At 49.3% G+C, this 10083-nt stretch overlaps 1 protein-coding gene across 4 annotated transcripts in view; it reads left to right on the top strand.

Annotated features, from left to right (window-relative positions):
• Window positions 1–2367, top strand: part of LOC126580763 (death-associated protein kinase related) — a 33272-nt gene extending 30905 nt beyond the window's left edge. For all 4 annotated transcript variants that reach the window (XM_050244019.1, XM_050244010.1, XM_050244027.1 and 1 more), the window contains exon 6: window positions 1–2367. This exon is cut by the window's left edge and continues 951 nt beyond it. In XM_050244019.1, the coding sequence (XP_050099976.1) occupies window positions 1–505 (505 nt within the window). In that variant the 3' untranslated portion in view covers window positions 506–2367.
• Window positions 2368–10083: the final 7716 nt, after the last annotated feature.

The raw sequence follows: 10083 nt of genomic DNA, 5'->3' as shown, positions 1-10083 counted from the left end.
TGCCAGTGTGAAAGTATTCGTGCAGAAGTATCAATCGCTCCTGCCGCAGCCGCAATCGCAACAGCAGCAGCAGCAGCATCCCTCCGACGAAGTAGTAGCAGGGCAGGAAGGGGATTGTCCTTCCGTTGGCAGTACTGCTACTGCGCCAGGGAGTGCCGTGTGCATCACTACGACGACGACTACCACGGCAACCGTGCTTGTCGCCGCAACTTCCGCCGCAGCATCGCTCCCGATAACGGCTGACATCGGCGAGGAACAGCAGGCCGACGGTGGTGGAGGAGGTGGTGATGGTGGTGGCAGCACCGATGGGTCACTGTGCGGGCACGGTTGTTCCGACAGCAGCACTGCTGTTGTCGCCCATCACCCACATCATCATCTGCACCATCCGCACCATCCACACCACAACCACCATCATCCCCACCACCACCATCACCACCATCATTCCCATCATCATCACCACCATCAGCCACTGCAACCGCGCGATCCCGACACGATCATCTGCTGAGAAGGGGATGGAAGGATGAAGGTATGGTTGAGTTGGTTGGAAGGGTTTCTTCTTCTTCTCGACTCCATCGCCTGTGTTGCCATTAAAGTTGCCAACCAGCTACGCTGTTGGGGTGGGGGGGGGGGGCGGGGGGCATGTGTGTATGGATGTGTATGTGTGGTTGCCGGTGGACAACACACAATTCGCCCCATGACCCCACCACCCGCAAGCACACTGTATGTACACGGCATTACCGGCGTGTCCCAAAGTGTGAGGTTCATTGAAGGTGTACTTAAATGCTGCCGCTCTAGTAGAGCTTATCATGGCACAGGAGACCGACTACAGCAGAAGAAGAACAACTGATCCTGTGGTGCGCTGCCTGAGCATTTACGAAGCTTAACTAAGAACGGAATTGCAGTCACCCGTACGTGTGTGTGTGTTTGTATGAACGTGCGCGTGCGCGTTACACATCCATAGAGCCCTATTCAGAAAATGATTTGCCAGAATCAATTCAACTTACAAACCTACTATCATTACTCTTACTATTATTAGTATCATTATTATTATTCTTATTATTATTATGATTACTGCATGTGCATGGCATTCTTTATTTCACTTCTCCATTTTTTTTTTCTTTAACTACTCCCGTTTGAACAGAATAGTGTGGAACAAACACTGAAACGCAAATCATAGTTATGGTAGGGCCAATGCAGGTATCAGGCTCGTTAGGGAGTACCTTTTAGGTGCTCTGCCTCCTGCGGTGAATTGAAGCGATTTATTGCGATAGGATTTAGAGAACAGAGGCCAAATCGTTCGAGACGCGGACCAGATCGCAACCCAAAAATGGGCCAGCGTAGGTCAGCTTAGAAGCGAACTGACATCGAGCGAGAAGAATTGTGGGAGGAAGGGAAGGAGGGCGAGGGAGTAAGTGGGGCTATCGCGCGCCAATACGATACAGCCGGCCGATTTCTCATAGTAGCGGAGCTGCTGTTCCGGTGGTTAGAAGTAAATGCAAGCAACACACAAAAGACAAAAAAAGCCCATCTGCGCATACGGAACACTTAGTGCCTGCAAACGGGGAATGGCGGCGTAGAAGGCCAACGTGCGGACTGACTTGCGCGAAGTCCTCCATGAGTGCGTGGTTCAGCCTCTGGAGCTGTGAGCTCTAGAGTATTACAAAGAGAGAAAGAGAGAGAGAGAGAGAGAGAGAGAGAGAGAGAGAGAGAGAGAGAGAGAGAGAGAGAGAGAGAGAGAGAGAGAGAAAGAGAGTCACGAGGAAAAATGCAGCGATCAATCGAGCAGCGCTCAGCACATAAACCGAAACATGCCAAATCATAGATGATCATGTGCCACTCTCTCTCTCTATCATTCTCTCGATCCTCCGGAAGCGGAAAGGAGTGCTTCTTTAGAGGCATGGTTGTGGTGCGGTATCGGTGCCGGAGGTAAGTCCAGGGCGTTAACGCTACATTGGGAGCTAGTAACGTATCGCATCAGGACTACCGTCGGAGGAGGAGAAGCGTCTGTATATAGATGTTCAAAGACAACACCTTACCTTTCCTTCCTTTCGTTCGTCCTTCCCACCCAATAAACTAACTAGCTAGCTAAGCTGTTTCAGATTTAACATACATTAGGCCTTATTTAATGCTGTTACGCGAGTTGTTAGCGAGAGAACGAAAATGAAAGCGATAGATAGGATGTGAGGGGCGGTATCAAAGCAGGCCAGGCCACGGGACGCGAGTGCCGCCGCCGCCGCCAGCCAGTAGGGGCTATGCTGTAGTGTCGGATTCTTGCGCCTTGCAACGATGAAAAAAGCCTAATAAAATATAGATGGTGTGCGGGGACTGGATGTACAGACATCCCTTCCTTCCCCGTGCGCACATGTACTCCTAGCGCCTGTTTGTTGGTTTGTCCACACCTGTTGCCGTTTCCAAAATGCATCTAACGTATTGTCCTTTGCAGAGAAACAGAATCACGTTGTAACTTATCCTTGCCATATCCAGACCAAAAAGGTTCTTCAAACGCGTGCCACCGAAAACCAGAAGGCATTCGATTTGTCGGTGGCAGTTCCCCGTCCAGTGGCCGAACAGAATTGCAGGACCCGGGTTGCTGAATCAGTTGCTATTCTTTTTCTTTTCCTGTTTAATTGACGTGCACGTTCCAGTGATTCCAACACCAAAAATAAGAACGACTCACCATGAAATGATCCTCTCGTTTCATTGCTTTCAAGCTAAGCACATTTATTGAACCCCAATGGCTACGTTTCGCTCGGATGCTTTTCGTTTGACCGAGTTTGTGGTGATCTTATGCGTGCGTTAACTAAGCCAGCTTTATTTGCAGTACGCCAGTGTGTGCGTCTATGATAGCAGTATGGAATTGGTAGCCTACAGCTACATCTTATTCTACGTGTTGCAAGTTGAAGCAGGCGAGCGTCGTAAGCTCACAGCAGACAGGAGGGGGACGAGGTGATCGCACCAGCCGGTACGTAGAGCGAGCCTCCTCTCACTGCTACCGCGGACGTCTCGTAGCTGGATGCGCTCTTCCCCAGCATGCCACCGGTAGTCCTGCTGATGATGCTGCTGCTGCTGCTGGTGTTGGTGTTGGCGTGGGCTGCAGACACGCCTGCACTCCGGTTCATCCGCTGCGATGCATCAATCATCTGACGGACTGAGTCGATGATTTCGGTCTGCTGAGCCACCGGTAGCTTGGCGACCCGTTCACCGAGCACCCGGAACAGCTGCTGCACCGTTTCCATCTCCGTCTGCTGGTTCTCGAATGGTCTGGTGGCGTGTAAAGGCGAACGAACGGGACGGGATGAACTGGTTGGCTGACCGAACGGGCGGTGGCCTTTTATGCTCGGTGCGACTCGCACCACCACCACCACCACCGGTACACCTGCACTCGCTCGAGGGTAAAGGCAACGGAGGCGACCAGCAAACCGGCCGCTAGCAGCAGGTAGGCACTAGCGAGATGGTCGAGCGTCAGCACCTCCACCACCTGACCGTCGGTGGTGAGCGTTGGTCGCAGGAAGCGTCGATCGAGCGTATCAGCGTGCCAGCGTGACACGAAGCCGGCAGCCAGTACGCGCCTGATGTACCAATTGAACGGACCGGCCAGCGGACTTGACCGCTTGAAGTACATGCTGAAGTGGAACGACAGCAGCTTCTCGTCCGACAGCCGAAAGTTGATGGTCGCCCGATCGCGCTGGTTGATCGCGATGATCTCCTCGCGCGTGTAGACCGCCGCGGTCCGTTCGCGGTCGCGCAGGATGCGCTCGAGCAGGGACGGGCCGGCACCCGGCTCGAACAGCAGCAACCGTGGCGGTGCCCGGCCCTCGAACACCTGATGGAACAGCTCGTCGGTCATCGCGAGACGGTAGCCGGCGGCCAGCAGCACCCGCAGGCTGCTGATGTCGGCGAGCGGGGCCGCCGCAGTCAGGTAGCCGACCAGCGAACCTTTGTAGCTCTCGCGCAGCACCGTCGCATGCAGCAGCCAGAGGGCGAACAGTGGCCGTACCCGGGCACCGGCCGGCAACCGGGGCAGCGAGTCACCGAGCAGTGCTCGCCACAGGTCGAGCGGCCACGGCCAGAGTCCGAGACCGAGCACCAGCTCCGTGCCGATCAGTGACCAGATTGGCCAGCGGAACGGTTTGAGCAGCTGCTCGAACGGGCTGACCGCGGTGGCGAGCGCTTCCGGGACCGCCAGGACGAAGTCGCTAATGTAGTAGCTGTACGATTGCGTAGTCGAGGCGAGCAGCGCCGGGTAGGGGAAGTAGCCACCGAGCGCCAGGTGGGCGGTCCCGTCCAGCACCAACCGTAGTGCCCCATCGGCGCTGCCGTTCGGATAAATCCTGCCCCACACCTGCCCATCGTCCGGTGGCGGCACAATCCGCGCACTAAAGTTCAGCTTCCGGGCCAGCAGCTCCAGCAGGCGACCCTCGATGCCACCCAGCTGGCCGGCTGACGGCTGACCGAACTGCATGAACGGGGCGCGTTCGAAGCTGGCGATACGCAGCTGGCAACCGTAGAAGTTGCGCTCAAACCGAGCGTACGGAAAGGCACCACCCTGCTGCTGTTGCTGCAATCGCCCATCCACACACTGGCCGATCCGGAGCGGACGAATGCACTCGCAACATCCTCCGGGACCGTACGGTCGGTAAGCGATCAGTTGGATCCGGTGCCGATACCGATGCCGATCACCGACCAGCAGCACCACGTTGTAGATGCGATACCACCAGAGCCGTTCGAGCAGCTCTCGTAGCTCGTACTTCGCATCCACATCCGCTCTCCATCGGCGACGACGATGAAGCAGCAGCAAAAGGAAGTAGCCCCGGAACTCGACGTTTTTGGCCACGAGCTGGGGCAGGTAGGTTCGGGTAAACGCATCCAACGGTTGATCGACCACGATCAGGATCAGCTGCTGGCGCGGGTTGAAGTCGACCGTCGATTCGTACGGGGCCAGATTCACGCTCACTGTCGCCATTAACTGGGGCAGCAGACGATCGAGCAGGTCGCGCAAAAAGTAGCCAACCGGGACGCCGCTGCCCTGCACTTTTTCCGTCTCGAATGCGTTTAGCTGCCAGCCAGTGGTGGTAGTGGTGGTGGCCGCACCGATGGTATCGGTGGCAAACCGTGCCATGATCGCACCAGTACATCCGGACCACGAGTCCAGGTAGGGCCGCCAGTCTGTTGCGTCATTACTGACCACCAGCAGGATCAGCAGCAGCACCAGCACCACCATCATCAGTGGCTGCTCCATGACTGCTACTCAAGCGACACGGTCAATCGGACTGAGATTGCCAAAGTAACGGAAGGGAGTGGGTGGGGGGTGGTCTTGATTCGTAATTTAGGAGATTGGTTTGGTAAAAGCTCCGGTCCCAGATTGCTGCATCATCGCTAGCTCGTGGCGTGCCGAACCAGGCAAAACGAAGCAAAAGGGTATAACGAGAGAGGGAGAGAGAGAGAGAGAGAGAGAGAGAGAGAGAGAGAGAGAAAATGGGGGAAGGAGGTGGGGGAGTGCTCCATACCGAGGCCATATCGATCGGATTATCATTATCATAATAATTCATTTTTATTCGTCTTTTGTTTTCTTAAAATAGCCCAACGCATACCAGCCGAAGGGAAATGTACACTCAACGCTACTATATTTGGGGGGGGGGGGGGGGGGGGGGTTTGGTGAGGTGAGGTGGGTAGGAGATGGTAAAGAAGGTAAGGGAGGGGTGGTGGAGCAAGATGGGATGGATTTTGGACGAGGAGGAAGCGGGAAGGTTCGTGGGAGAACAATTTGATTTCTATAATTTGTTGTATTCTATGCTTACTGCGTTTACCGCGCCCACCAACACCCAGTTACTTCTTCTTCTTCTTCTTCTTCGTCTTCTTCTCGATCTTGTTCTGCTCTGCTCCTCTGCTTCCGCCAAGGATTCGTTTCGCAGCATTTGTTTGCTATGGGGCCGGAGAAGAATGGTGGTAGTGGTGGTGGTGCTGATGGTAGAAGGTCAGATGGTTTGGTTTGCTGTGGTGGAGACCACCCCATGCGAATTCCTTTTTCTCTTGTTTTTTTTTTTGCTTGTTGCGATTTTCCATTGCATGTTTACTTTGATGTTAAGTGATTTTTAGCATTTTTGTTATGCTTTGTCATACACTGCCAAACATCCGGCAACCAACTAACCAGGAGAATGAGAATACCGGAATACCTTGCCAACCGCTAGAAGTGATTTTGCTTCTCCCCTTTTTGTCCCCATCGTTCTTCGTTGATCCGGTGTCTCTTTTTTTTGTTTTTCTTTGTTCGTTTCTTCTCCATTGTCTATTTCGCTTTCTCTTTCCATAATTTTCACTTTCTATCTCTTTCTGTCGGTCTCTATTCTTTCAAAGTAATATCTCATTTTGTATATAGGTTCATAACTACTTTTTTTATTTTAGTAAAATAGCTGAAAGTGTTTTTCTTTTCTTCTTCTTTTTCTTTCTCCTCTAGGCTTCCTATTTTATTGTTGCCTTTTGCCTCGCGAGAGACCGCCAAGATTCGCACGTCCCACCCCACCCTCTTCGCCCGTATACCCACTTTTTCCAAATAGTCTTCTTCGCCATTTTCTCGCTTGCTCTCTTTTTTTCATGCATTCATGCATATATGTTTGCTTTAGATTTCCATTTTTGCTTTCGTTTAGTTTAGTTTTGTTTTCTTCTGTTCTGCTTTGTGTGTTTGTTTCCTTGATTTTAATTTATTTGGTAATTTCGGTTGTACACCTGCGTATTCTTTTTAATAGGTTTCGTATCAAACGAAAGATTTGTTTATAGTTTAGCTTTGTTTCATTTTCTTATGTACTCTTTTTAATTACGCTCCTGATCTGTTGCAATCTTGTATTCGATAACCTATAGTCACTTCCCATTGTCTGTTCTCCACCACAGAAAAAGCTCTCTCACACCACACACACATACACACACACACACACTATCTTATTTTTCCCCTTCATTTGTATGCCTGTTGTAATAACAACTAGGATATCAAGTGAGCGTTAGCGCGCTTACGGATTGCCTACTTTGTCTTCACGATTTGTCCAAGCATTCTCATCCCCCGCTTCCACGTTTGCGGCTGCTCTACCTACGAGCGATGGGGATTTTTTCTTTTTTTTTTATTTGTCCTTTTCCATGTAAGAGACTGATGAAAAGCGAGTATGGGATGGGCGGAAGGGATGCGTTGCTAGAGAGTCCTCGGCCTGTCTTTCTACGTGCATCCGTAGGCAGGCGCGGTTTTTCTCCTTGTGCCACCCTATAATACAAGTACTATACGAAGGGCCAGTAGGTAGTGTATTGCTCAGGTAGGCTCAGCAGGTAGCTAGGTAGAGACTAGAAGTTAGCAAGCAGTACAAAGTGCAGCGACGAAAATAACACGCACACAGGACTGGGTAGGAAAAATAAGGCTCTGACTATTAACACCTGAACGCTGCTATCGAAGCAGCAGAACTACTTGGCAGAAAGTTGGCATGACCTCCCGCTGTATGCATAGAATATGCATTTGGCGTGTGTTTCGCCATGACATAGTTACCACTTTTCACCTTTCTGCATTCCTCCACACCCACGTCGCCATCGTCCTAATCGTCCTGAGAATGTCACTCGGTGCCTTGCCTCGGTATTATCTTTTGTTTTGTATCTTTTTCGTCGTTACTGTTTATACAAAATTTCCGCATTCCAGAAGAATGGCATTTGTTATGTGTTACCTACTACTCAGATCGATTCTGCCTTATACCTGTGAGCCAGTCTTGGGGAACTTTCAGATGGCCGAGCAACACCGACATGATGTACCGATACTCGGTTTCGCTGACCAACGCAATGACATAGGTGATAGCGTGTTCATCGATTCGATTGCTCGTTCTTTAATCCATGTCTAGCGCGCTAGGCCACAGTTTGTTGGAATAGAATGGTACGTAAGACGGAGGACAACAGATGATGCTATCAATAAACGACGAGCACACTGCTATCACGCACCAATTCCAGTTTTTAATGATACAGTTCGCCAAGCAGCAGACCGGATCTCCGGAATGCGAGCTCGCCCCTACTGTGCACTTGGACAACGTCAGTAAGGCATCTTCCGACGAAGTGAGAAGAGGGATATGATTGTTGCAATGGATTATATCGACAACACACAATCAGCTACTGACAGACCCTGCATTCAACCCTGTCCAGTACATTTCTTGTTTTGTGCCTATTTCGGGTGCCCGTAATAAGGATGCTCGTCAGATTAATAGGGAAGGAGTTGTGCGTTTGGGAAGTTTAAAAGGACAAACAAAGTTTGAAAGCTTTGAACGGAATGAAAGTTGGTCGGAGGCACGATAAAGAACCATAAATCATGGTGTTTGATGGAGGGATAGAAGGAAGGTGTATGAGTTGGTCAATGAAGAACGCTGCTGCGATGTTCGCTAGATTTATTCGAATTTTAATAAATGCTAGTTCCGATGGTGTAATTCAGAACAAACCTATCTGTGATCTGTTTTTCTTTCTTTCTTTCTATATCTCTCTCTTCCACCCCCCCCCCCTCTCTCACTCTCTCTTTCTCCTTTTGCCTCTGTTATATTGTTTTGCAATAAACATATAGTATCTGATTAAATATTATCAAATTTGAAAAATCCTAATAGTGTTGTGTTGCTTGTTTTAGCTTTATCTTTCACATGTGTAATTTTATATATCCCTTTTTATTTATCATGAAACAACTCCCAGTAGTTGATGCGGTTAATGACACACGACGCTGTATTTCAGCACGAACATGCAGGATCCAACCATAAGCATACATCAGACCACCACAAGGTACTACCACACTTCCACAGTTCTCTCTGTGAATCATGTTTCCATCAATTCTTTTATTTATCCTCGATTTCTCTTTCTCTATAACGATTCATTTGTTTTTCTTTTGCTTCAAACACAATCAGTTGATTGCTTCCTCGTTGGTTCAAATATAGTTTAATTTATTATAATATATGTATACATATTACATATATTATTGTAAATAATATATATAATATATAAGGATTTATATATCATTGTAATTGATTATTCTAGTTGTGTATTTAAATTGTTTTGCTTTTTTTGTTAAATTTTTTTTGTTTTCGCTACCCCTAAACCACTAAGCAATAGTTTGTCACATATATGCTTCCTCCTGCATCACTCCATCAAACGGTCTGCGGTCCTGCTCCGTCTTGATCTCGGGTTTAGCCTGTATGCCTTTTCCACACCACGGCTAAATTTGCGCACGCTCACAAGCCAGCGGCACCATCTATTACCTATCCCGATTGTACAATTTCATCCTTCTCGTCGTTGTGTTGAGTGTAACTTCTTGGCGTCTAGATAGATACATCAGACTGATTATGGCTAGTGAGCAAGGCATCATAATGACCGCCGCGCTGGGTGGATAGTATTCGCCGCAAGTTAACACCCAAACGCATTTCTTTACGCAATACCCTAACACTACCTGTCGTTACAATTGATACACTCGCCGTGCCGCCTATTGCTAAATGGTAGTGTGCCGTTTAAATAATGTAGTGTGTGCCTGCTGTACTGTGCTGCTTCTCTTGTGGATTGGGTCACAGCTGCAGCTCGCCCGATAGCAGTAGTCTGTGTGGACCGGGCTTTAAGCCCATCAGTGTGTACCAGGGGGTTTGGGACATTTCGTGAACGAACTTGGATGCAGCAACTGGAGACAGTTTAGAACGCAGCTGGATTGCTGCGCTGGTGTGATGAGTTTGGATGCCATAAACACTTAATATTTGGATCATGCTTCAATCGCTTGATCGAAGGGGAGCCGCAAAACGCGTGCTTCTTACATCTTCCAATTTATCCTTCTTAGCCAGTACCACCCAATCGCGTAATTTGATTGAACCGAATGCATATTTTTAACCGTCATTCACTCGTTTCTCATCACCGCCAGGCTTAACATCGCGACCATCCGACGGCATGCGTCCGTCAACAATAACGGTAATTCATTTCTAGTTTTTCATTTTCTGCATTCATTATCTTCTTCGTGGTTTTCTAGCGATAAATTATTTACATACATAGTGTTATACTTTCATTGCATGTGAGTACCACATTGTATATAAATAAAGTATACAGATATATATA

Source organism: Anopheles aquasalis, chromosome X (assembly GCF_943734665.1).
Source record: "Anopheles aquasalis chromosome X, idAnoAquaMG_Q_19, whole genome shotgun sequence".
NCBI classification, from domain to species: Eukaryota; Metazoa; Arthropoda; class Insecta; order Diptera; family Culicidae; genus Anopheles; species Anopheles aquasalis.
Note: the sequence above shows the minus strand (reverse complement) of the source record. Positions and strands in the feature narration are given on the sequence as shown.